General features: G+C 38.8%; 3 protein-coding genes across 9 annotated transcripts in view; 1 reads left to right on the top strand and 2 right to left on the bottom strand.

Moving 5' to 3' along the window:
- mthfd2 (methylenetetrahydrofolate dehydrogenase (NADP+ dependent) 2, methenyltetrahydrofolate cyclohydrolase) overlaps positions 1-9,684 on the bottom strand; it is a 53,850-nt gene extending 44,166 nt beyond the window's left edge. Inside the window, exons 1-2 of one of the 4 annotated variants that reach the window (XM_069918087.1) lie at positions 9,517-9,684; positions 9,050-9,202 (exon numbers count right to left, since the gene is read on the bottom strand). In XM_069918087.1, coding sequence (XP_069774188.1) covers positions 9,050-9,202; positions 9,517-9,599 — 236 coding nt within the window. In that variant the 5' untranslated portion in view covers positions 9,600-9,684. Of the gene's footprint in view, positions 1-2,162; positions 2,210-9,049; positions 9,203-9,516 lie in introns of all 4 variants that reach the window. The other 3 variants (XM_069918085.1, XM_069918088.1, XM_069918086.1) reach the window with 3 other exon arrangements.
- A 2,201-nt stretch (positions 9,685-11,885) lies between these two features.
- On the bottom strand, positions 11,886-25,860 carry LOC138754185 (heterogeneous nuclear ribonucleoprotein H3-like). 4 transcript variants are annotated; one of them, XR_011351598.1, is made up of 13 exons: positions 25,761-25,860; positions 24,369-24,481; positions 23,247-23,402; positions 22,356-22,499; positions 19,075-19,213; positions 16,827-17,014; positions 16,447-16,542; positions 15,741-15,862; positions 15,191-15,326; positions 14,714-14,824; positions 13,391-13,498; positions 12,794-12,996; positions 12,140-12,297 (listed from the first exon to the last, which is right to left on the bottom strand). XR_011351598.1 is itself a non-coding variant. In XM_069918070.1 (12 exons), exons 2-12 carry the CDS (start codon positions 24,445-24,447, stop codon positions 12,176-12,178), a joined length of 1,401 nt encoding a protein of 466 aa, XP_069774171.1. In that variant the 5' UTR covers positions 24,448-24,481; positions 25,761-25,860; the 3' UTR covers positions 11,886-12,175. The 4 variants fall into 4 exon arrangements, 3 of the variants coding, with proteins under 3 accessions (XP_069774171.1, XP_069774172.1, XP_069774174.1); XM_069918070.1 differs by lacking the exon at positions 12,794-12,996 and having other exon boundaries at positions 11,886-12,297; XM_069918071.1 differs by lacking the exons at positions 12,794-12,996; positions 25,761-25,860 and adding an exon at positions 24,829-25,016 and having other exon boundaries at positions 11,886-12,297.
- A 452-nt stretch (positions 25,861-26,312) lies between these two features.
- The window catches only part of LOC138754186 (MOB kinase activator 1A), a 26,978-nt gene continuing 26,542 nt past the window's right edge, over positions 26,313-26,748 (top strand). Inside the window, exon 1 of the mRNA XM_069918074.1 lies at positions 26,313-26,497. Coding sequence (XP_069774175.1) covers positions 26,484-26,497 — 14 coding nt within the window. The 5' untranslated portion in view covers positions 26,313-26,483. The remainder of the gene's footprint in view (positions 26,498-26,748) is intronic.

Below are 26,748 nucleotides of genomic sequence, written 5' to 3'. Positions count from 1 at the left end.
CCTCCTCCTCAAATCAGAACATCAAGGATTTTAGTGGCTTTTACCATGAATCAAAGCCTTTCAGGAAGTGCAAGAGGAGGAGGAGCTGGGAGAGAAAAAGTCCAGCGAAGACATACTGATACTGCAACAGATCAAAGCAGGTCACCAGTCAGAACAAGCATTGATAAAAACATATTGTACTTATCGTTAAAGGAGAATCTCCAATCCTTTAACTTAAACATTTAGCCTTCAGCTTGCTTATTTCTGCTCACAAGTGGTGGGAGAGACTAGGACAAGAGGCCTCAGTTTTAGGATTAAAGGTCACCTACTAAGAACAGAGATGGAGACAAATTTATTTTGCCAGAGGGTGGTGAAGCTGTGGAATTTGTTCCCACGAGCGGTTGTGGCGGCCGGGACATTTAAGACAGAGATTGATAGGTTCTTTGATTATCCAGGGCATCAGAGGTTATGTGAAGAAGGCTGAGTAGTGGGGCTTAGTGGGGAAATGGATCATCTCATGATTAAATGGCAGGGCAGACTCAATGGGCTAAATAGTAGTTAACAAGAGAGTTCTAGAAGTTATCAAGCTGACAGATTAACTGTTTTTCTCTCTCTACAAATGCTACCTGACCTATCGATATTTCCAGCATCCTCTTTCTCTTCAGGTTTTCAGCATCTGCACTGTTGTTCCTCCCTCTCAGTTCCAGTAACATTCCTGTCTTCATTCTTCGCCACTCAGACCAGCTGTGTTTAAGACTTTAGCCTCCTCAACCAGCAACACAAACACATGGCATTCAGTTTCTCTCCATCCCTCCCAGTTCTCTAACAAATCTATTTGATTTTAACCAATTCCAATGAATGGTCACTAACCCAAATGTTTCTCTCTTTCGAGATGCTGCCCAGCCTTCTGAGTATTTATTTCAGTTTGAGAGCAGGGTATTTTTTTCAGTCAGAGGGAATGTAGTGGCACACCACTGCGGCAATCAGGCTGCTGCTCCAGGGGGCGAGCACAACCAAGAGCCAGCAGACTACGCAGCGGCACTGGCCCCAGCAAGCGAATCAACAGCTAAGGTAGCGTAGGGGCCAGCATGGTGCTGGGCCCACTACACAGCCAACAGATAAGGACAGTGTGTGGGGAAGAAGGTAAAAGTGTACCTACATGCAGGAAACCTGCTATTGTTACGCAAGCGGTGACGTCAGCAAATGATATAAAAGTCGGGCTTCAGCCCCTGACACCTGACTCTGTGTGTGTGTGTGTGTGTGTGTGTGTGTGTGTGTGTGTGTGTGTGTGTGTGTGTGTGTGTGTGTGTGTGTGTGTGTGTGCGCGTGCATGCGTGTTTACCTTGAGTCGCGTGCGGCTACAGGAAGGCATATATGTGCTATGAAATTCAGCGGTAGGACAAAGAATGGTAAGATTTGGAAACCAAAGGATGTAAAGAGGGAGAAAATGGAGTGAAGGTGTAATTGTAAAATAGAGATCCAACAGGGAAGAAATAAAGCTAGTCCCTCAGAGAATGAGTCTGGAAAAGATTCAAACCAACTTTGGCCCAATGCTTTTTTTTTCAAATTTTTTTTTTATTAACCCATGTAACAAAATTGCATACAAAACTAGAAAATTTTATATATCAAAATCAAAAATTGCTTTTTTATCATTTTCTCCCCCTCCCACCCACACAGAAAAACCCCAAAGAAGAAACAAAGTGAAAAAAAGAAAAAAAAATATTGATTTTTAGCGATACTGGATATTACCTGATTAATAAATTGTGATCTAATTATTCTAATACTTACAACTAGTTATATCTTCTAAATATAAATATAGTAAAATAAAACATTAGTGTAATATTTAACACTCAATTCAAAATCTAAGCATATATGCTAAAAAAAGCCACACAAACAACATCTAATAAAGTAAAATAAAGGTCGGGGAATGACAAAGTTCGTACCAAATTCTACCTATTAACATATTTTAAGTTACTTATAAAGTTATAGCACCAATCTTTTTGCACATATGGAAACTAATTTTTTTTTAAATTGCTCTTTTCCAAAAAATCTTTTCACATTTCACCACGCAACCCATCTAATGCCAAATCCGTGACTAATTTCCAAGAAACTGCTATGCATTTCCTGGCAACTGCCAGCACAACCAATTTAAATTTGAATCTGTACTAATCCTTGATACATACCCCAAAAGAAACAGCATAGGGTTTCTCTGGAACTTGACACCTATTACCTGTTGAAGAGAATCTGTTAAGTTAGTCCAAAAAAAGTTCAATTTTAAAAAAAAGGGCCTACGTCCTGTTTACATCAAAAACACATCGAAAATATCTGACTTCCTTACATTAAATACAATAGCGAAAACCTACCGGGGACAAACATTACCTAAGTTGATGGAAGGAGAAGGAAAGAAAAGAATGGACTCAGTAGAATTTCTGGTGTATTTTTGTTGAATGACAACATTGTCTGACTGGCTTAATGCAACCTAGATTGTATACCTAAAATGGATGAGGGGGGGAGGGTGGGGGGGTGGCTTGGGAGGAGGTGGGGGGGGGGGGGAGAAAAAGTCACTGTATATGTGTGAAAAAGAAATAGTGTATATCATGGCTAATGTGATTTATGGTGTGAAAAATAAAAAATTTAAAAAAAAAGAAAATATCTGACTTCAATCTATTATGCATTTTTGGTCTAACATATCACTGATGTATGAAATTATACTGTACAATTCTACATCTAACATTTATTGTATTTTTCATAACATTTTTGTGTCCAATTTCTATCATTTATATCTAGACCCTGGTCCCTTCCCCACCTTTGTTGAGATTTATGAAGATCTTTCTTCTTTACTCCCTTCAAAAATAATAAATACATAACTGATATTAACTTTTTTGTATTTGATTTGATATTATTTCATCATTTTCTAATAGTAAATAGGATGTAGTTAATCTTTCTTGTAGGTTAGCCTTTAATTAATAATATACAAATATTGTATTATTTTGAATTCTATATTTAGCTTTCAATTGATAAATGTCATTAAATATCTGCCTTCATAAGTCTTTAATAAATTGTATTCCTTTTTTGACCAGTTAATAAAATTTATATTATTCAGCGTAAATGGGATCAATTTATTTTGCACCAGCAGCATTCTCACTAATCCATACCCCTCAACATATGTACATCATGCCACATTCTGACCAAAAGTTTTAATATTGGTGTGCCAATTTCTCCAGTTAATAATACCTCAGTCCATTCATATAGGAATTTTTTGGATTCTTGTTCACCTATTTCTATATTAACCCAAAGCTATTTTTTCTCCTTCCTCAAAAAAAAAGAAAGAAATCATAGTTGGGCCGCTTAATAATAATACAGGTACTCAAAATTTGGAAGTTGTAAACCTCTAGTTAATTTTCCCATAGAAATCCTCAACATCTTTCCTTTCCTTAAGAATTTTCTTATATTTTTATTTTGATCTTTAAAAACCTTTATGGAATATCAATGGGGAAAGATTAAAATAAATATTGCACATGTAGGAAAATTTTCATTTTAATACAATTTACTCATCCAATTAATGTAACCCATTTTAAAAATCATCTTCAATTTTCTTAAACAATGGTCCAAAATTAATTTTAAAAAGATTCTCTTACTGGTTATCAATTCTAATTCCCAAATATTTTATCCCACATTCAGGCCATTTAAAATCTCATATTTTGCCTACATTGGGTATAGTTACCAAAAGTCAGTGCTATAATTTCACTTTTGTCCAAATTAATTTTATATCCTGAGGCTGTTCTGTATTGTTCTAATTGCATATGAAGTTTAGCTAATGAATTTTCTGATCTGTCAAATAATTACATCATCTGCAAATAAACTAATTTAATGTTCCTTAGCCCCTATTTTAATATCCTTAAGATCCAAATCTGTTCTAATTAGTTCAGCTATCGGTTCAATTACTAATACAAAAAGGGCAGGTGATAATGGACAACCTTGTCTTGTTGATCTTGTTAATTAATATAATCAGACATGAGACCATTTGTCACTACTCTTGCTCTTGGTTCAATAAATAATGCTTTTATTCAATTTATAAATGTTTGTCCTCCACCAAATTTAGCAAGTGTCTTAAGAAAATCCCATTATTAAATGCCTTTTTTGCATTGAGGGCCACTGCTGCACTTAGGTTTTCTTTCTTTTCAGCTAAACTAATCAAGCTGATTTTCCTTTTTTAATTAACCCTGTTTCACCCTTATTAATTAATTACAGTAAAAAATTTCCAGCCTATTTGCCAATAATTTAGCCACAACCTTGTAATCCACATTCAATAAAGACATCGGTCTATAAGACAATGGCATTAATGGATCTTTATCTTTTTTTGAAATTACTGTCTTAAAAGAATCAGGTAGATTTCCAGTTTCTTCCAGTTGTATTAAAACTTCCATAAATACAGGAATCAGCATATCTTTAAATTCTTTATAAAATCCTGGTGTAAATCCATCTTCAGCAGATTTATTGTTTTGTAAAGATACTATAACTCTTCCAACCTCTTCAACTGTAAAAGATGTTCCTAATATTTTCTGTTCTTCTATTAAGCAAATTTTTTTGAGTTACAAATTGATCAATTTTATTGTCATCCTGCATAGACTCTAATTTATATAGTTTCATATAAATTTGCTTAAAACAATTATTTATATCCTGATGTTTATAGGATATGTGATCTCTCATCTCTCGCTGCAATAAATTTTGATTCTTGTTCTGTTTACAGTTGCCACTCTAAGACCGTAGCTCATTTTTTCCTGTTCTATTAGATTGTAATGCGTTATACTGTGACTTTTTATTCAAAACGATTATTTTTTCTTCTAACAATTGTTTTTGTAATTTCTTTTCTTGATTTAATATTTCTCCCTCTAAATTACTGATTTGAGACATATATCCGTTTTTAACAAGAAAAACTTGTTATATGTCCACATTTAAAGACCTTCATTGCATCCCATTGAACAAATTTATTATCCATTGAATCAGCATTAATATCCAAGAATTGGTTTATCTGATTCCTAATAAACTGACAAAAATCTCTCTTTTTCAAATAACATGCTATTAAACCTCCATCTAAAACTCATATCCTGCTGGTCTTCTAAATATAAATTTAAGAACTAAGGAGAATGATCTGATATGAGCCTTGCCTCATTTTGAACCTGTTGTACCCTACCTTTATGTCTTGCTGACAATAGAAACATATCAATTTTAGAGCATGAGTCTTGTCTATTAGAATAAAATGAATTGTCCCCTTCTTTAGGATATATCCTTCTCCAACTATCAACCAGATTCAAATCTTGCATTAATGACAGTTATTTTTGCTGCCTTAGATTTGAGCACTTTTTGTAGATTTATCCAATAAAGGGTCAAGACAAAAATTAAAATCTCCACCAACTAAAATATTTCCATCAGCTTCCCCCATATTTAAAAATGTTACTTGTATAAATTTACCATCATCCACATTTGGTGCATAAATATTCATTAATGTCCATTATTCAGAAAAAAAGATTGATAATTCATTAATACAAACTGACCAAATGGGTCTATAAAACTATTTTGTATTTTAATTGGAAGATTTTTGTTTATCAAAATTGCTGCTATTCTAGTTTTTGTAATAAAATGCAATGCTACTCCCATTCCAACCCAGTCCCTTTTTAATTTTTGATGCTCCTTTTTAATTAAATGTGTTTCTTGTAGAAAAGCTGTATCAACTTTCAATTTTTTTAATATATATCAAAACTCTTTCTCTTTATAGGGGTTTGAAGCCAATTTACATTAAAACATAACATTTAATCCTTTACTTGTTGTATAAATTTAAAAATCTTTACACTTTTCTCCTTTTCACGATTCCCCTTCATCAGTACCCACCTCTTCACCAACCTCAAATGTATAAAAATCATTAAATCCAGTAATAAAGATAGTACTTGATTGAATACTTAAAAGAAAGAATGAGAGAAATACAGAAAACAACCCCTCCCAAGCATTGTTGTGAAACCCCCTGACAATGCTACCACCCTTCATTTTTCGGGTTGCGACTAAAGTCACAAATAACGTCCAAAGTTCGGCAGGAACCAGTCAGCATAACTCAGACTCCTCTGAGTATATCAAACTCATCTCTGCAATATTTCAAAACGCTTCCAGATTACATACACCACAGAAATATAGCTTTCCGTCTTCAAGTGTCCACTCTTTGGGTCAATTTTTGACACATGTCCGGCAAGCGTTCTGCATATTTTTGAGTATGTTCCGGATTCATAAAGAATCTACTCGAAGCTTCTTGGATTAAAACTCTTCCTTTTCTTCAATAATTCAAAGCTTGTATTGGGATAAAAAGAAAATCTTGATCCCTCCAAATTCTAATGGTGCTTTTCATCTTTAGCCTATTTGTCTGATAATTCCAAGATTTTTCCCTCACTTGATAATGAAGAAATTTGACCAAAAGGAGCCTCAACCTTTGATCCAACTGAGGTTTAGGTCTAAGGGCTCTATGAGCTCACTCAATCTCAACATCTCCTTTAAAATGCTCTTGCCTAAAAGTTTCAGGAATCCAACACTGTAAAAATTGAATAATATCTTCTCCTTCTTTCAGGCCAATAATCTTAATATTATTTCTTCGAATAAAGATTTCTAATGAATCCACTTTTTCAGACAATTGTTTAATCATTGTCAATGCTTGTTCTCATCCTTCATCCACTCGATCTACTTTTTCTTGAAGAAATTGATTTTCCAAATTAATGCTTTGAATTTTTTCTTCCATTTCTTGATTTTTTTTCTGCATCTCTAACAAATTCACATACTTTATTAAATTTAGCCTCCGATCTCTTAATATCATGTCTTCCATAATCATAGCTACTTAGGGATAACTTTAGTTTTCTTTCTTATCCCTTCTTCCAACAATTCCTTTGAGCTTTCTTCCTCCTCCTCTTCCAGCTCCAATGATTTTTCTCCTTCAGACAGCCTTTTGGACAGTTTGGAAACCTTCATTTTAAGGACGTCTCCCGGCCCAATGTTCATAGCAAAAGAATCCAAGAGCATCTCAGTAATACAAGGGTTGAGCTAGGAACTTAAAATAATTCCCAGAGGAAATGTACACCTGGCCCATCCTTTCCCTCTTTTTACTGTCTATTTCCCCTCAACTTTCAGTGCAGTTGAAGGTTTTCTACAAAAAAAACCTTCACAGATGCTGCCTGATCCTCTGGTCTGTTTTTTTGTCCCAGAATTTCAACACCTTATGTCATTAGGGAAAAAGCCAACAAGACTAGAGCCTAGTGCCTTTCACCCAAAATTCTTAGTGGTGTGGTTAGAGATAAGGAGGGGCCCACTGTTTATGATCTGGAAGTTGGCATGTTTATAATTGATATCTGAATATACTACATTTTTTCTACATCTTATCAGCAATCAGGAACAGCTTCAGTGTTTGCATTGGGTCAATGACAGAAGTGTAGCTGCATGGCTGGCTCAGTGACAGAGGTTTAATGCTGCCCACTTGCGGAACTTGTAGGGAGCTTGCCCCTACTGTGTGTGGGCTGTAGAAGAATCTGAGTTTGTGGACACACAAGAGTATTGTGTTCAGTTCTGGTCACCTCTTTATAGGAAGGATGTGAAAACTATGGAGAGGGTGCAGAGGATGTTGCCTGGATTGGAAAAGAAAGTCTTGTGAGGCAAGGTTAGCAGACCTGGGAATTTTCTCTTTGGAGTGAAGAAGGATGAGCATAGACTTGATAGGAGTCTACAAGATTATGAGAGACCCACAAGACTATGAGAGGCATAGATAGTGTGGAGAGCCAGCACCTGTTTCCCAAACATCAGAGGATATATGTACAAAGTTTAGGGAGGGATGTTTATGGGAGATATTGTAACAATTTATTTATAAAACAGAGTTGTGGGTGCCTGGAATGCCTTACTGGGGATGGTGGTGGAGGCAGAAACATTGGGGGCATTTAAGAGATTCTTAGACAGGCACATGGATGAAAGAAAAGTAGAGGATTATGGGATGGGAAGGGTTTAGTTTTTTATTAAAAGGAATATATTGGTTGGTACAACATCATGGGCCAAAAGGCCTGTGCTGTAATGTTTTATGTTCTAAGACAAGCAAGTAAGGGAGCAGATAACAGAGAAATGTGAGCTGCAATGGAATTGATCTGAGAACTGGCAGGCTTCATAGGGCAGATGGCTTCCTGTGTGGTAACAAAATATGAAATACTATGCCACAAGTTGGACAAAACACCTCCTCTTAGCAATTCCTAGAACTAAGAAAGAGGATAATGACTCAAGTTGCTGATATTGACACTGCTACTTTAGAGGCATCATTAAAGAATGCCAATTAGAGATGGACAAATAAGGAACTAGCAAGTTGGTTTACAAATAGGTAAGGATGGATGGCTTTGACTGAAAGCTTTTCAATGGAAATGCAAAACGCGAAGTCGCCTTGTAGACTCGCAAGCTGACCCAGGAGTTAGTGTTGAGTCATACCGCTTGTGCCAGGCCACAGAGAACCACAGTTGGACAAAACACCTCCTCTTAGCAATTCCTAGAACTAAGAAACAGGATAATGACTCAAGTTGCTGATATTGACACTGCTATTTTAGAAGCATCATTAAAGAATGCCAATTAGAGATGGTCAAATAAGGAACTAGCAAGTTGGTTTACAAATAGGTAAGGCTTTGATTGAAAGCTTTGCAATGGAAATGCAAAACGCTAAGTCGCCTTGTAGACTCGCAAGAGGCTGAGCCAGGAGTCAGTGCTGAGATGCCGCCTGTGCCAGGCCACAGAGAACCACTAGCGAGGGAATCAGTGAGGACATCCAGCCTCGGAGACAAAGCCTGCAGCGCTGAACGTCAACTGAGAGAGCCCCCAGGTCATAAATAACCATGTAACGTTAGTGAGAGGAAATATAACTCGAGATTACATCGGAGAGGCGAAGGAGACGTTAAGAAATGTGGCACCGAGCATGTCTGAAACCCAAGCGGGAAGGAGAACAGGCAGCGTCACTGGTTTCATACCGAGGAATAGAGAGGATAGTCACTGGAATTTTCAGCCCCACGTTTACCTTCCCCACAACACGAGATGCGATCGGAAGCGTTTCACTTTCGAGAGCCCTGGCTGCCGCCGGCTTCTCTCGACGAACAGGTTCGGACAGACGGGCCAGCACACGTAACCAGCACCAGAGATTTCATCAGCCGTCCGGCTGGGACGCGCTGGGCTGGGTGGAGAGGGACAGGGGAGAAGTGAGGGGAGGGAGAAAGAATGAGAGGAACGTGGGCTGGAGGAATGAGGAAAAAGAGGGGGTAAGGAGGGAGATGGATGGGGAGGGAAAGGAGGAAGATGAATGAGGAGGGAATGGAGGGAGGGGATTGGGGAAGGAGGGAGAGCGGTGAATGGGGAAAGCAATGAGAGGGAAATGAATGGACGGAGGAACGGGGAGCATGAAAGAGAAAGGAATAAGGGGAGGCAAAAAGTGAATAAAAGGTGGCGGGAACGCGGTGCCGGCGCCTTGTCTCCCCCAGTCAGTCCTACCTTCCGGCGCTGGTGTGCAGCCGGCAGACGCTGCGTACACCGGCACTGAAGAAGCGCAGCGAGTTGCCGCAACCCGGAACCATGCCGCCGCCGATGAAGCCTGCGGGGAACGAGGCCGCGCGGCCGCCAGTACCTGCCTTTTACACTCGCCGACGTCAGTGGGGGGGCCGGGCCTCGCTCCCCACCTCCCATTGGCTGGCGAGCACTGGCCTCCCATTGTGGCCATTGGCCAAGAGGCTATCAATTAAGACGTATCGGATTCCGTGACGTCGCCACACAGACGTCAGAGATGGTGTCTTAGTCTTAGATTGGAGCATCTGCAGTCTCGGGTCCCATTTACTGTCAAGACTACATGCATCCCATCATATAACCGAGATTTTTTTTTCCTGCGGGCCAGGCAAAATTACCACATCCAATCCACACAGCTCGATAGAGGTTTCACCAGACTCACACCACCAGGTTAAGGAAGAGCTACTACGAACTCGGAGTTTCTCCAGCATTGTCTGACAGACATTCAATGTCTGCAGACTTTCGACCCGAAGTGGCAGAGAGGATCATTGCGGTCTCCCTCCTCTACCCAACCTTCCCCTCAACACATCAGCTTTATCTACTACGATCAATTTTGGGTGAAAGGCACGAGGCTCGAGACATGTTGGCTTTTTCCCTAATTACATAAGGTGTTGAAATTCTGGGACAAAAAACAGACCAGAGGATCAGGCAGCATCTGTGAAGGTTTTTTTGTAGAAAACCTTCAACTGCACTGAAAGTTGAGGGAAAGGATGGGCCAGGTGTACATTTCCTCTGGGAATTATTTTAAGTTCCTAGCTCAACCCTTGTATTACTGAGATGCTCTTGGATTCTTTTGCTATGAACATTGGGCCGGGAGATGTCACGTGATGACGTAGGGCCATGGAGGAAAATCTGGCTCCCCGGGAGTTTTTTTAAAAAATGGAGACGCAAGATTGCTCAGTTCTTCAACTCTGAAGACTGCATCTTTCAGCTGCTTCTGTCTGGGAAGCAGCTTCTTTCCACAAGCAAAATGCAGAACGACACAAGGAACTGCTCACACTAACCATCTGTGACTCATACTAACAAAGCAATATTTATTTGTACATGAATACTTGTCCTACATCTGTATTGTTTGTATGTCTGAATGCTTTGCACCAAGGACCAAAGAGTTTCATCGTATTGTAAATTGAACACATTCTCCTCCACAGTCCCAGAAAATGAAGGAATGACAGTCCTATTTACACAAACAACTTGCAACCAGTTTAAAAGGCTGACACAATCAATGCAGTATTTCACCTGCATCAGCACTGGAGCTCTGTTGTCTACTTTACCCCATGCCTCACATTCAATTTAATAACCAAAATTTACAAAAAAACTTGACAATTGATGGTCAAATACATGTGAAGGAATGAACAACTTCAGAGCAGCATGGCTGGCATAGCAGTGAGCACAACACCTTTACAGTGGCAGCAATCAGGACTGGACTGGGGTTTGAGTCCCACACTCAATAAGTTTGTACATTCGCCCCATGTCTGCATGAGTCTTCTCTGGGAGCTCTGGTTTCCTCCCACCTTCAAAAGCATACCAGGAGTATTGGTGTAGGTTAATGAAATGTAAATTAGATGGCCAAAATGTTACCATGCTGTATGTCTACATTTTTAAAAATTAAATTCATACTTTACACAAGGATTGAAGTTCAAGTTAGGGGTGATTTATCAAAATCTACACCAACAGTTCAAATTTAACCACCACAGCTGCATTCTCTCCTTTTAATAGGTTGAGATTTCCAGTTTATTAAAACTGAAGTGCTGAGTTTATCAAGGGACATTCATTTAATTGCAATGAAATCAGTGAAATACTTTGGTAAGAGTTGTAGAGTTTGAAGCACTCCCAAAATTACAATTGGAGGATAGATGCAATGTGACTATCCGATTTTCAGAACAGCCCTGGTCTTTATGGACAATGGAACAAGGTTTGAGGGCCTAGACAGCCAAATGCCATAGGGCCATGTACAAATTATTCCCGAGTAAATTTTTTTCCCTTATCAAATGATCATGTGATTTTTTTTTGACCACAAGCTATTTGAAAGTTGTTTCTTTATTTGCCAAACCCCTCACACTGTATGAGGACCCTAACAGCCTAAGCTCACGCAATCACCATGACGAGAAGCAATTTAATCACGTCACTCCAAGCATGGCACTATTTGCGTAGACAACATTCCCACAAAAGCGATGCCAGTTTTCTGAAACATTAAATTTCATTTTGCCAAAGACCAGAAGACCCATCACAGCAGTGTTTTCTGCATACAGCAGTTGAGTTAAGTGACTCTTTGAGCCATGAACAAACCTTAGCTATACCAGTTCTGAAATTACACTTTATTATATTCACCATTAGAAATATACAGTAAATCATCTTTCATGAATCCTTGACAAAATGTGCACGTTTCAAAAGCTGCACACTGAAGTGTCAAAGTCAATAGACCCTAGTGGTCAACGAAGTTACCCAAAAAGCACCTCCTGTAGAAAGATACAAAGATGCTTCTCATTTTTAAAACTACATTGCTAACAATCAATACCATGTGAACTAGGCAGACACAAAAAATGAACATAGTAACTGTTTGGAAAAAAAACATGTTTGTTGCATTCCAGTATCAAATGTTGTAGAATTCATTGAAGTAACCGGACAGTAGATGGCTCAACCCCAACACCTGCTTATTAGCTTGATCACTAGGGCATTCCAGGAAGTGAAAACTTGAATTCAATGGGCTGGGAGCTAGAGTAAAATAAACAGGGTGACAAAAGAAGCAATCAGACTGGAGCATGAACAATACTGGGCTAAAGAGAAAGCAATGCTTAAAAGATGTTTTCAATTGAGAATGCTGTTCTACCACCAAATACCCATTACATTGTGTGACAACACTGACTATATTACAGATTTCTGTGGTTGAAGTTCTGAAGATTGCACTGAACCTCTCCCCATTTCAAATGGTACCAAAGTAGAAGATAGCATACAATCGACACTACTTGCTCATTTGAGCTTTTTGTTAGATTACAAGCTCAAAAGAAAACTTTGCACGAGACGCTTACTTTGCTTACGCCACATTCAATTGAGTCAAAGTTTATCGGAACAATTTCTCCCCTTGCCATCAAGTCAAATAAAAGCAGGTTCAAACAAATTGAGACACCCAACATTGGGCAACATTTCCAGACTTGCACCAAAAACAGGTAAAAAAATAATTGCAAAGTAGCTCTATTAGTAAAAATATTACTGCTTTTGATCTTGGAAGAAAGCAACAGTACTGCTGCATTGGTCATCCTTTATGAAATTGTGGCAGAGAGTAGGTTCTTCACGGTTCTGACTCAGGCCTGATTGCATAAAAGGTTTACATTCTCCATCCAGCCATGTTTGTATCCATGTTGCCCATTCCCATATTCTGATTACTGGAATATCCTCCTGCCATACCACCATAGCCTGCAAGTTATAAAAAAGAAAAAACTTATTCCAAAAAAATTTCCCATTTTAAATTGACAAATCTTCATTCATGTATAAATTTAAATTAAAGCTTCAGCACAGCTGCAGAGCCCAATTATGCCCATGTGACAATTACCCAACGAATGAATGCAGAACAAAACCAGTGGCAGTTGACAATGTCACAGGGGAAAAAAACTCCTTAGACAGCACCAGATCTGAACCCAAATGCTGCAAGAGCATTGTGCTAACCCTATCTATGTGGCTCTTCAAGGGATGCCCTGACCATGAAATGCTATGTAATCAATTGTTTCACCAGTTCAAAAAAAAACTTCAACCATTAGCAGCCAAACAAGCCTGCAAAACAGGCCTCAGGACAAGTAGGATCTTCACTTACCATATCCACGTGCGCTTCCAACATTTCCATAGCCTGCATAACTAGCTCCCATGTTGCCATAGCTATTTGCTATACCCTGATCATTATGTCCATAACCTCCTTGAGTACCTGTCAAAAATGTCAAACATCCCATTAATTTCACCTACTTTCAAGAACAATAGCCATTAATGCACATACTTGACAACTTGCATGCCACTCCTGATTACTATCTTGTGAGTACCTGTACAAATATTGCAAAGGCACAATAACAAATGTACTGAAGTATTTCAGCCTATAGAACCTCCTGCCTTTTTACGACAGCATTTTTTCCAACATGGTCAAGTCAAACATGAATTTTCTTAACAATGAATGCCACTGAAACCCAGCATAGATGTGTAAGCACAAGAGCTAATTAAACATCAGCTGCAGTTGGAAAAACACCATCAAGTATTATTTTCCAATCTGGCCACCATGGGTCTCTAAACTCATCGGGTTGACTTGAAAATTACAATACTGTAACAAAGTACTGGGAATTATGATCAATATCCAACAGTCTGGCACCAAGCCACAAGAGTGCTGAATTACCAAATTTTTACTCTATTGGTAATTTTAAATTGTATTATTAGGTTTTCAATTGTGTGGGACTGTGACTGAGAGAGAACAAATTTAACAAGAGGAATGCAGGTGCAGAGACCAAGTGTCCAACAGATTAAATGCACAGCACTTGAACTCAGGGGCCATTTTGAGGAGGCAGTGCTGTGAAGTAATAAAGTGCTGAATGTGACCTCATGTGTGGTTATAGACAATCTGTCTGATTTCCACATGTTATACGGGAATGACTGTGGCCTTTTTGAGAAGTCAGTACTTGGAGAAGCATCCTTTGAACGGATACTGTGCTGACTGTGGTGATGGTCTGATTTCTCCAGGTTATTGGGGAATGAGAATACCACTCAAACCAAAAAGTGAAGGTGACTTTGATCGGCTGACCCACAGAAAGGGTTCTGGAAGCAGAAGGAATACTGCGTTTGAATTGTGACCATTGTTACTTGAATTCACACGAACCACGCTTTGTGAGCATCACTTGCTTCATGTCCCCTATGCCAAAGAAAAGTTTTGGTTGTCACTCGTTTAAAAAGAACATTTTGCTGGAAGAACCTCGACGCAGGACAAAGCAGTCTGTCACTCCAAATTCACTTAGACATTTAGGAAACACAAACAGTAATCCCCCAAACTTAATATTTTATCCCTCCATTCACTATATGTTTAGAGGCCAGTTCATAAATGCCTTTATATTTACAAGCTAATACCGTTAGAAATTTTAAAAAAGTCAAAACTGTGAATCACCTGTAGCATACTGATCCATATCCATCGCACTCATTCTATGAGCTACATATCCACATAGCCCACTTCCCATATTGGCAGTTGAATCCAGGAAAAGTTCGATATATCGATGCTCTAAAAGGTGAAAATCGTATTGATGAATTTTGTAATTGCAAAGCAGTTGTAGAATACATAATGTGGACATAATTAATTGGCCTTATTTGGAGCATATAGGTACCTCACTGATGCCAATCTAGGGTTACGATAACTACTGGGTAGCCAGTAGACCACTAAAAGATTTTAACTGTGGTATCATCATCTCTATGTGTTTTACTGTATGCGCTGACAATTAGATTTTTTTGTTCTTTCTCTGTTTAATAGGGAGGGTTCTCTTGGTTTTGTATTTATGATTGTTAAATATTTTAAAAGAAATAAAATATTACAACAGCAGTACATCAACAATATTGGTTATCCAGCTATTTGCAGAATTGCATCACTCACGCATATGTGCTTTGTCTTTAGACATGGCAGCAACGGCATCTTCGTGAGTGGCAAACTCAACATCAGCTTCTCCAGTCAGGCGACCGTCAGAGCCATATTCAAAGTTGATCTTCACAGGAATCAGCGGTGAAAAAAACTACAGGGAATACAAGTGGCGCAGTGATAAATTGAAACAAAAAGTTTTCCCAGTTGTATAAGGTCATTTTTATCACCAGTGCTAATAAGTAAATAGCAATTGAAATGTGCAGCTTATTTATGTCAGTACTAAGAATAACTAGGTAAAATTCTTAATGTGGCATGAAATACAGCAATACTCCGGGTTAGTTAACAAATCAGTGCTGATCACGCTGCAAGTTCGAGCCGTATCTACTTTACAGGAATTTTCAACAATATTTAGCTTCAATTGTTTTAAGGTGAAAATGCAATTCACCAACTTTGATTTAATGCTGCTTTTCTTCATTTTCTCATGTATCACTAAAGTGAACAGCAGTAACTTAAAACTACTGTATAATTGAAGGTGTAATGAAAATGTTCCCCAAATTTCACTTACATCAGCAATATCACCTTCTGAAGCTCTAAAAGGTAGCCCTCTCATGTGTACATAATGACCTGTACCATTCTGAAAAAGTGGACTAGCATCTCCTGCTCCACCATAACCACGGTTACCCATCCCTGTATGCAACAAGAAAATATTATTCAAAACATCGGAAACCAAACCCAGAGTGAAATGCAACCAAGTCCAGAACACAATGATGCCACGCTACTTTAAAAAAAAACAAATCCAAAAAATACTCTGTTCTATCTGCTCAGGACTCCTTCAGATGTGTTCATTTTCCTCGTGCTGCATGCTCCATCCCTCAAATGCATTACACACAGAACCTCAATTACAATTTCTCATAAACACCCTTAATGTAATTAACTTGAAGGCCGAATTTTTCCTCAATGTTTATTTTTAAGTTTCACTCTGCGATAGGACAGTGATGCAACTTAGAGCTGTTCCCTCAGTTCCAGCAACCCACATTCAATTCTATCCTTCAGTGGTGTGTAGTTTGCAGTTCATTACAGCAATGATGTCCTTCCACTGTCCAAAAGATATGCTAGTTGGTAGATTAACAGGCACTAGGTTTTCCCCATGTACTGCAAATGAGTTTTCAAATAGAGAATGATAAATGGGTGGTTTTAAAGGACTGCCCCCAGGTCATATGACCATCTTTCAACATGCAAACAAAAAAGTGAAGGCAACAAAAGAATAGTACCTCGATCCATTATTCCGACTCCTCTCATATTGTGTCCATAATACGCATCACGTCCATATCCATAATCATAACCATAAGCTTCAAAGTTTCCATAACCTGGAGGAAAAAAATTTCAATTTTACAGTTTGACCCAAGCATGTTGCCCCCAAGAAATGCATGTTCCCTTTTTCATTAAGATACAATTGCTCAATATTAAACCTGGTAAAGCCTAGGCTGTACAGCGTCTCGTTTATCTAGCCACGGCAGCACAAAAACCAAGAGGCAGGAACATGAGAAAAGGCACATAAAATGTAAAAGATGCTGATCAGTACTCAGCACTTCAGAAAGTGTCATTTCAAATTTACAAAAACAGCAAGACCATTAAAAGACTCCAGTCTTACCTCCACCATAAGCAGAGGCTCGGCGTGAGCGGTCAAACACGTCTCCTCTCATAGGGCCTGGACCACCATAGCCACTTCTTCCACCCATTGGTCTGTCATATGGCCCTGGACGCTGTCCCATGAACCTTCTTGGAGGATCATGATAAGCTCGAATCTCTCCTCGACTGCTTCTGAAGATTTCAATATACCTGAACAGCCACAATTATTATATTTATCTTATGGTTAAATAGTTTAAATTCAGGTACAAGTGTTAATATCATGACTGTAGATTTCTCTGGTGAAAAGAATGTCAAAACTCACTTATTTTCATTCTTGGTTATATCTCTATCACTCGAACATAACTTCAAATTGACATTACTACTACAAACCATCCTCACCTCCCCCCCCCCGAGAAAACTAGAATAAGCACCATCCCCAAATGGTTGACACCCCAATATTCAAGTTTAACAGACAGCATTTGTCACTTGCTCATTATAGAGTCAATCTGGAATGTCATTGCCAACATGGTTAAAGTTGTCTAGTTGACTTCCATTTGACACCTGTGGTATTTCCACACCTAATTAATGGTACACCATATCAGTTAATTGAAGCATGAAACCGTTTATTCAACATGCAAGTGGCAGTGCCAGCTTCACCCATGAAACTGACTACCTGGCAAGGCCCCTTGGAATCATGGGAAGCTGGTTATTTCAAATTTGAATTAAAAAACAATCAACTTTTCACCAGAGCAATCCATCTACTTTTGATTTGTCATATTCATATTGAATACAATAGCAATGAAAACAGCTATTCCTTTAACAATAAGTTATTTAGATTAAATGTCTGAGTTGTTGCAACATATTGGAACCAAGGGATGAGAACTGCTAAATTGAAAAATCTAGATTTACTGAACAGCTTGCATTTCTTTCAAGGCCAAAATGGAAATGCAGTCAAGGTCAAAAATGAACCTGTAAGACCAGGCCATACATGGAGCTCTTCACTACCTGGGATCATGGTAGTTCTGATTATTCCTTTCAATTCCACCTTCAGCTCAACTGCAAGTTCCAGTTCAGTGGTTCTGAATAACACCGCATTCAAAAGTCATTTATGGGGTTTCCTTCCATATCCTACATTTTTTAAACATCTGAAAACAAAATAGACTTTCAATTCACAGTTACTTCTTATAATGGGTTATTGTGGCTGATTTCAGAATGCACCGAGCAAGGACATTCAAAGCTGGAGAGAGAAAAAAATCAGTACTCATGCCTTGTAATGGATTAACTATACATGGTCAAAGGCATCAAAGGATACACAGTGGAGCTTCCCAAAGGAAACTTGCTATGCGATTTGTTTCTACTGGGCCACGACGATTCAGAGAGCCAGCCAAATTACAGTCATCAACACCAAATTCAGAAAAAATCTGCATACTTCATCTTTCAAAAGGAGCAAAGATGACAATACTGGGGCCAATTTAGTTTGACCATGAGCAAACCTGGCACTTCAACACATATGTGACAAGACTCCAAGTTATGCAAGCATCAAGTCAGACATTTTGCATCAATAACAAAGCTCAGTGCAAGATTGTGAAGTACATGACACACAAATGTGAGAAATTTCATCAATTAGCACTATACCGACGCTTCTGTGCAAAAACCATCTACTGATTTTCAATCCAAGATGAAATGTTTCATTCTCCAGTTGAATTATATGCAAATCAGCAAGGTGGCTTGTCATCATCCTCCCGTTAGGTTAGATGAAGACTGAAGCCTGCAGTGCTGTGCGCTTCACGCACTAAGCTGAAAAAATTTCTAAAAACCAAAAGCTTGAAATTGCCATATTGGTTTGTAAACGTTACAAAAAAATGTAATGCAATTTGGGACAGTATATGTAATTTGTATATCCAAATGTAGCAAGACATTACTTAAAAACTGGATCAAATTTAAATAATTGGAATTTTAACATTCACATCATGATAATCCTGAACTGTGGAGCCCTCCATGAACTATTAAAATTTTACAGGCCAATATTGAAAATTAAATAATGCAAATGAATTGTTAAGTGACCTGGAAGATTATATTTACCATTTACTTTATGATGAGGGCTCTACAGTATAGGACATCTTAACACAATTAGAAAAATCAGTTGAGTCCCCACTGTTTTCCAAAGTCATGTGGGTGGTTCGACTATTTTCTCTTCAAGAATGAATGAATTCTGCAACCTGAACAAGTGGGCTTAAAGACAAATGAGCCACCCTTCCGTCCATCCCCACCTGTGCCCTATTCTTTCCTTGTGTTTCCCCAGTGCTTTTTCAGCTATCTCCTTTGATGAAAACTGCACGAAGGCTTCCCCCGTGCTTCGCCCCTGGTAGTCCACCGGCAATGTTATCCCATTTGGCACGATTTCCAACCCTTCAACCCAAGGACAAATACCCCACAAGGGGAACAATATTAAAAATTGAAACATTCCTACTCTTATACACATACTACAGCAGCATATCAAATGTTGAGCACTGATATCAGAATTGACTAATGAGGCAAGAGGCAGTATAATGCTGTTTAAATAAAGCAAAAATTCAAAAATAAAAAGATTTTCAATAAAAAAGTGCAAATATGGACCTTTAACCTTGGAATATTAGTAAATACAATTGTGGATTATGGTTTAATTTATATGCCTGCTAAGAGTAAAGCACTCAAGTTTCTAGACACGATGATTTAAGTAAAAGCACAATGCTGGAGAAACTCTGATCAAACAGTGCACTTAATATAGTAAAGATAAAGACAAATAAGCAATGTTTCACACTTGAGCCCCTCATCAAGACACGAGCAAAACGTATGCACTCGTCCCAAAATTTGGGTGACTGCCTACGTTTTTCATACCTTGATGAAGGGCTCAAACCCAAAACATTGGTTATGTGTCTTTATCTTTGCTACATAAAGATACTGTTTGACCTGCTAAGAATTCACTTTGGAATACTCCAGTTGCTTTTAATATTTAATCTGTGTTGAAAACAAATGAGTAACCTAACCAAAGCAAATGTAATTTATAAGTTTATAAACTTGGAAAAATTTTATAGGTTGTGGACATTTCTGCCAAACAGAAATGAATTGCTGCCAAAGTGGTAGCATCCAGCCACCTCCTTGCACTGCAACAATGCTGGACATAATTCCCGGATTTAGATACAACAATGAAGGATCAGTATATTTCCAAGTCAGGTTGGTGTGTGACTTGCAGTGAAATCTCTGGAGTATCATGCTCCTTTCTTCATTGTTGATATTGGGTCAATTAAAATTGGGCAGTTTAATTTGGCGATGAAGCAGTAAATTCCACTGCTAGAGATTTTAAACTGATGTAAACTCATGTAACTAATATATCTAAGGAAAACTAATGGGTCAATGATAGCCTACTGGGATAGAGTGTGGAATTGAACCCATTAGAAAATACAAAACTGATAGAATTGTTTAAACTTTGCAACCTCAAGGTTTGCTTCTTGGGGTTCTGTGGAAAACCCAATCCAAACCCATTTGCTTTACTTAATCAGCATCATACAGGCAATGCATTCACCAAGCAAACTGCGTCAATACACAAATTTAGCATGGTCTTAAATACAAGTGTTCACTTACATTACAAGCTACAAGTTACTGACTGTGAAGAAACAGTTATATTAGACCAGCTACCAGCTCAACAATAACGTGACTAATCTAGAACCCAAAACATGTTTATTAACATTTATTTGATATAAATAATTGCAGTAACTCATTCAACCAAACTACACCTAACATTGTGAAACCATTACATGACAGACAAATAGCTCAGCTTTCACAAGCAATCATCTGCTGAGTCACCCAGCCCAGAAAACCTATTTCTCACTGCTACTTGGCATTAAAACTTCCATACAAAGATTCCAATTACTACCATTCCCATGGGACTTAAGGCAAAGATTTTGGTCTCTCCCATTGGTTGAAATCGATATCAATGGTTTCATACCTGAGAAGTAGCCATGTGAGCCAAGAACCACCAACATGAAACTTAACTCTGAACAGTTGGCACTTTCAGGAAGGGGAAAATCAGGACAAAAGCAGGGTCAGACCATTTTAGCAAATGTCTCTGTGTAGTTTACTAATTGAGTCTGGAGATATCCTACCTCTGTTATGACTCATCCCTTTATAAATTCTTCACAGACAGTAACTGAGGTTTTAGCAGCAAAAAAAAACTTACATTTTTTAAGAAAGTCAACATGGAAACAAAGAATCCAATTTTAAGGATGAACCACTATATTCTTATCCCTTTGACTTTTCCCACCTTTGGCATAAGCTTGGAGGGTTGACAGGAACAGTCAACACAGCTCTGTAACCCAATGAGAGATGCATTATCTCAGGCTACACTAGAGGACATGTCCAACATGTGGAGGACACTACCCCCACAATGGCAAAGCTGGGGATGGAAACACTCAGGTCAGCAGATACACACCTGCATCTACCACTCTGCAGTGCATTAGATTCTTCCTAAATTTCAGAACTAAAAACCTGAACAAAGTGACCCAAATCTTAGCTTGACTCAATCACGAAGGAATACTTTAGAAATATTATTACAGAATAGGCTTTTCTTGCATCATAGTATCGAATTATCAATTGTAAAATATCAATTCTATTAAAAAAGCTGACAAATGAAGGGAGCCACAAGGCAGTTAATATGGGTTATTGGAACTCTGGCCTACATATACATTTATCCATTTACAATGTAATGGTTTTGGAAAATTGGAATACTGTAATTGGGCAAACTTTTCTAAAGTATTCCTTCAAATATTTTTTATATCATGTATCATTGTTGACTCACAACATTGGACTCAAGGATTAACACAAGGAAATCAGAATCATCTTTAAATTGAGGCATGGGAAGGCAAAAATAATTTCAGTGATAGTGACCTGAGGGATCATTAAAAAGGTAATGCAATGAAGCTAGTTTAATTAATGTTAGCATTTTGCTAACACAAATACAATCTACATTTTCAAAATAACAATTACTTCACTACAAAATACTGGCATCTTCGAAACTTGGTCCAAAACTGTTGCCGGACAATTAAGCTAAGCTTGTGGCCTCTTCTGCAATGCATCCCAAATCCTCTGAACAGCTATTAAAAGTTTTCTTTAGTCTGCACATTTACTGCTTCACATTAAGCCCTGCCATTACAGGAATTGCTTTATTTCAAATGACTCTACTATATTGTAAAGCTTTTTTTTTTTAAATAGCTGTTACTTTAGAATCCTTTTGGATTATAAACCCTTGTGCCCAATACTATGTGCCACACTACTAAGGTTAAGAAAATGCAGCGATTCAGCTATCCCACAACCCTATCATTTATAAATCTGCATGAGGCAGCCTTGGACATCAACTACAAACTAATCATTGGACAGACTACACAAAACCATTCACAAATATACCCAGCCTTTTCCCACAAATCAGTATTTTATTTAAAAACTACATTAATACCCCTTCAGTTAATATATCCAAGCATTTAGTGCTCCATTGCTGGAGAAAATAAAAAATGAGTACCTGTGAAAAACTGTAAAATTTCCTCCTTGCTGCATCCAAATGGTAAGCCTCTAAGGCGTACTGTTCCATCACTTGTTGAATCGGTTTGACTTGGATTAGCGTTTTTTAACATCCAATCTATTTCAGTGGCTTTTGTCTCAAACACTGCAAATACAAGTGAAATAATAACAAAACCCTACTTGCAAACATTTCTGCAAGAAAAGCAGAGGAAGAAAGCATTGGGACCAAAGATCCAAGCACTTCCAGTTTAGTGTACATTGTATTACTTATCTGGTAGATTAGCTGAGAGAGCAAAGACATTCACCCTTTAAAATTTTTTTCACAAATTTCAAAATGTTTCTGCCTAGTTTGACTGCAAACATTACCAATGGACCACACATCAAGGCAAACTAGAGGGCATTAGATCAAATAGCAGACATATAGGGCTTAAGCAACTTTCTAAAGGAAAAATGGCTGTGACTCTCCTCAAAGAGAGCTCCCCCTCACCCCCTCCCCCAAAATGCCAAGAAAAATCAAGCAATGGAAACCAGTCATCCTGTGTGCAGAACCTAGAGCTGAAAAAGGTTACAGAAATTAGTGGCAAAGGTATCTGAAATCCAGTTTAAAACTATACTTTGCTAAAGCAGAACCAAATGTAACCAATTTCATTGCCTTGAAGCTTAAATTTTCAACTGTAACCAAGGGCAGAAATTAAGACACAAGACAATTTTGGGCAGAAAGTGGGAGGACAGCCAGCTCACTGGAATATTTAACAGCACAACACTGAAATACTACTCACTGAGGTGTCAAAAGGAGAAAGATTAATCATCATTCAGGACCATTATGCACAAGGAATTCAGTAAATACAAACTTGAGCTTGGGCCTTTTCCTGCCAACTTAAAACAAGCTTACCTTCAATGTATCTATGCCCCATGCTTTCGCGATCTTTTGCAAGAGCACATTTTACATCTTCAGCAGTTTCTAACTGAACAAAGGCTTCCCCACTTGGGCGGCCTTCTCTCAAATAAGTGAAGTGTATCCCAGCAGTTCCATTTAATATCTTACAATCTGAAAATATATACAATGAATTACTGGCGTGTAATATCAGGAAAGAGAAAAGAGAAGCAGAGAAACATTAAACGCAAATCAAAAGCACTGGCCATTTTGAGAAATTAATACCAATAGCTGTATAAACCTAGCAAGCCCAAGCATTCAATACCAACTATAAGGTCAAATTATTAAGACAGTGATCATAAAAATAGGGGGAACATAAGCATATTAAAACCCAATTCTTATATCTTATATTAGCAATTCATTTCCTTTGCCATTCAATCACAAGAATTTCAAACTTGAAGGAACACTGACGATTGCCTGCCTTCCATTGCATCATAACCACCAGATCGCAGCTTCTCAACTATATTTTTCAGTTATTAGTGTTGAAAATGCTGACTCATACAAGAAATTTAAGATTAATCATAAATGAGGTGGCTAACTGGTTACTGCACAAATCACCATGAACGTAGGTGCCAGTAACAACAAAATAATCAACTAGCGTGTTGGTGGGCTTGAGAAAAATAAGCATTTTGGGAAGGAGAACTAGGACAGCAATGAGGAGGAACCGATTTTCCCAGAGGGTGGAGAATCTACACAATCTGCTGCCCATTAAAGCAGTGGAGGCAACCTCAGTAAGGCAATGTTGGATAGATTTTTATAGTTGGGGAATTAAGGAATATAGAGAAAAGGTGAAGATTAGCCATGATCTCATTGAATGGCAGAGGAAGCTTGACTGGGTCGATGGCCTACTCCTGCAACCAATTGTTTTCTTACCACACGAGAATGCTGCAGGAAGCAGCATACATGGATGGGCTCCACTTGTATCAAGTTAATGTAACCAAATCTAGCATCAACCAATCCCCATAGGGACTGAATACCAGTTTTACTGTATTTGTCAAATTTCATTGCCTTGAAGCTTAAATTTTCAAACAGCTGCATCTAAACTAAAATACCCAAACAAACCAGATAAATTCACAAAACCTGAGAAGAATCTCAACACTTCATCAGCAGTGCAGGACCATGGAAGTCCACGGATTCTGACAACATAATTTTCCTCCATTTGAATAATTGATTACGGTCTCTCAAGAAAATGCCTAAAAAAGATTTTTAAAATGAGAAGTGTGTAGTTACATACTTTTATAAAAAAATGCAAGCTATTAAAAGCACTTTACAGGAAATATTACTAAACATTCAGCTACCAAAAATAAAGCTTACAAGCAATTAGAAAACAATTGCACATACCCAGACATCAGCTACAAAACATAAACAATCACTAGATAATAGAATTTAAAAGGACACACATACATCACACCTCATACCCTGGCAAAGGAGAGATTTCAGTGATTGCAAAATCAAAACGTTTGGGCCAAAAATAAAATGCAATTCAAGAGCTTCAAATGGTGGGTGCTGAAATTATATGCGAAGGTTCTAACATGCTTACCAATGCCTTAATGTTTCAGAATTTAAAAAGGATGACTTCAGTACAGTAATACAAGTTCCGATGAGACCTGAAGTCTACAATGCCACACCAACAGGAAGATGATCCAAAGCAATCGAAAAGAATAGAAGATTGATTCATGGGTGAGAAGGACGAGGTAAAATGCCACCCCAGGAAAGCATTTCAAAGCAGTAACAATTTATACGACTGCAATTGATGGAACTTGCAGGACTGTGGCTGCGCAAGGAAATACTTTCAGTCCAAGTGTATGATGTACACAACAAACGTCACCATGGAAACAACTTCTTCTCAGGTCCAACACCTCAAAAGTTCTGGAAAATTTTCCACACAAAGTCTTCAGGGTCATTATGAACTTCCGTTTACAACCCTAACCCTCAAACTAAACTGGGACGACCAAAAGTACTATTACAACGTCACTCTTTTTTTCCTTGCACACGCAACGATGAATACCCATTTATTATAAATTTTTCATGGTAACTTAATGTAAACCATTCTACCTAGTGTACCCTATACACTTGGAAAGCTGCAGGAAGAATTTGGTTTCATCTGTATACACGTTCCCTCCAACCCCGCGACTTCCCCCCCCCCACAAAAAAAAGCGCCCCGTGCCCACTTCACAGAGGAGAATGCAGTGTGGCAGCCAGCTCCCGAGCCGGAGGAGCGGCCGAGCGACAGCACCGAAGGGAGCCGAGCGATCCATTACGCGGCCGCTCAGCCGGGGTGTAACAAAATGGCGGCCACGCCTCGTGTCGGTACCAGCCCACCCGCGCTGCCTCCAACCCAACGCAACCGCCGCCTCTCCAAAACACCGAAAGATGTTCTCTGCAGCACACCGAATGGGTCTGACTCGGAAACGGCGGCCCTCGGCTCACAGGTGACGGCGGTCAACGGCGAGCTCGACGCAACCTCCTTACCTCCAACTCGCCGTTCCCGGTCTGCGCCGCCCGCCCAGCAGCGCGTGACATCACAAACCGCCTTGTGACGTAACTACAGATCATTTCTTTTTTTTCTTATTTTTAAACATATTCTACTAAATAAAACCATCTTCCATTCGTTTTCTAACGTTTTATAACTTTTGCTTAAACAATTCACCATGAATATAAACAGCCCGCCTCCTCTTTACGCTGATAGGTTATTATTTTTCAAGCGCTTCAAATTACAATTGGCCATAGGCATGTCAATCAGAATCCTTTTTTTAAATCTTTTGTTTTAACCACGTGCTTTTCTTCCTTTCTCACTGTATATTAGTTAAGTAATCCCGAATTGTACAATATTGTCAGTTGGTATTTTCGGATTAATCAATAAAGACATCAGGCTTTTATCGCCTCACGACTATCCGTCCCACCTCCGCCTATTTCGATTGGTTCGTAAGCAAAGCCTACCGTCTCTCCGAAGGCGAGACGAGCCGGTGATTGGATAATGCGGGTGTCAATAAAAGTTTTGATTTGCATATTGTCGTGTGGCGGTCGGAGCTCGCGAGATTGCTTGGCGGAGAGTTGGTCAAGTTTTTGTGTGGCGAACGGGAGGGTGGTCCGCGGGCTCCCGACTCCTTAAAGTGGTTCGGATTGTGATGTCTGGGCGAGTTAGACCTTAACCCGATTTCGCTGCTGATCGTGAGTGGGACAAACCGGGGGAAAATGAGTTTCTTTTTGTAAGTATGTGTGGGGAACCTTGACTCGGGCTGGCCCCTCCATTCTTCCTGTTTCACTGCTCAGCTCGGGCAACTCTGGGCCTACTCCTTCTTCCCACGGGGTTTCATCATTACTGTCCTTATTTAGGCTGCACCTTCTCCTAGGGCACCATACACCACTTAATATACTAATTTACTGCCGGATTAGTACCTTTGCTGATTAAACATTCTGCTTTGGAAGAAAAACACTGTTAAACTTCCCTATTTTTAAA

This window comes from Narcine bancroftii, chromosome 2, assembly GCF_036971445.1.
Source record: "Narcine bancroftii isolate sNarBan1 chromosome 2, sNarBan1.hap1, whole genome shotgun sequence".
NCBI lineage: Eukaryota > Metazoa > Chordata > Chondrichthyes > Torpediniformes > Narcinidae > Narcine > Narcine bancroftii.
This window is presented reverse-complemented; position numbering and strand designations above follow the sequence as displayed.

Excerpts from the sequence above, each read along its gene's own strand:
- LOC138754185 (XM_069918070.1), bottom strand. The coding sequence starts at position 24,447 with ATGGAGGAAAATTATGTTGTCAGAATCCGTGGACTTCCATGGTCCTGC. Across the intron at positions 15,863-16,446 it reads AGTCGGAATAATGGATCGAG|GGATGGGTAACCGTGGTTAT; the intron begins GTACTATTCTTT and ends TGTTGCATACAG. Across the intron at positions 15,327-15,740 it reads CAGAAGGTGATATTGCTGAT|TTTTTTTCACCGCTGATTCC; the intron begins GTAAGTGAAATT and ends TATTCCCTGTAG.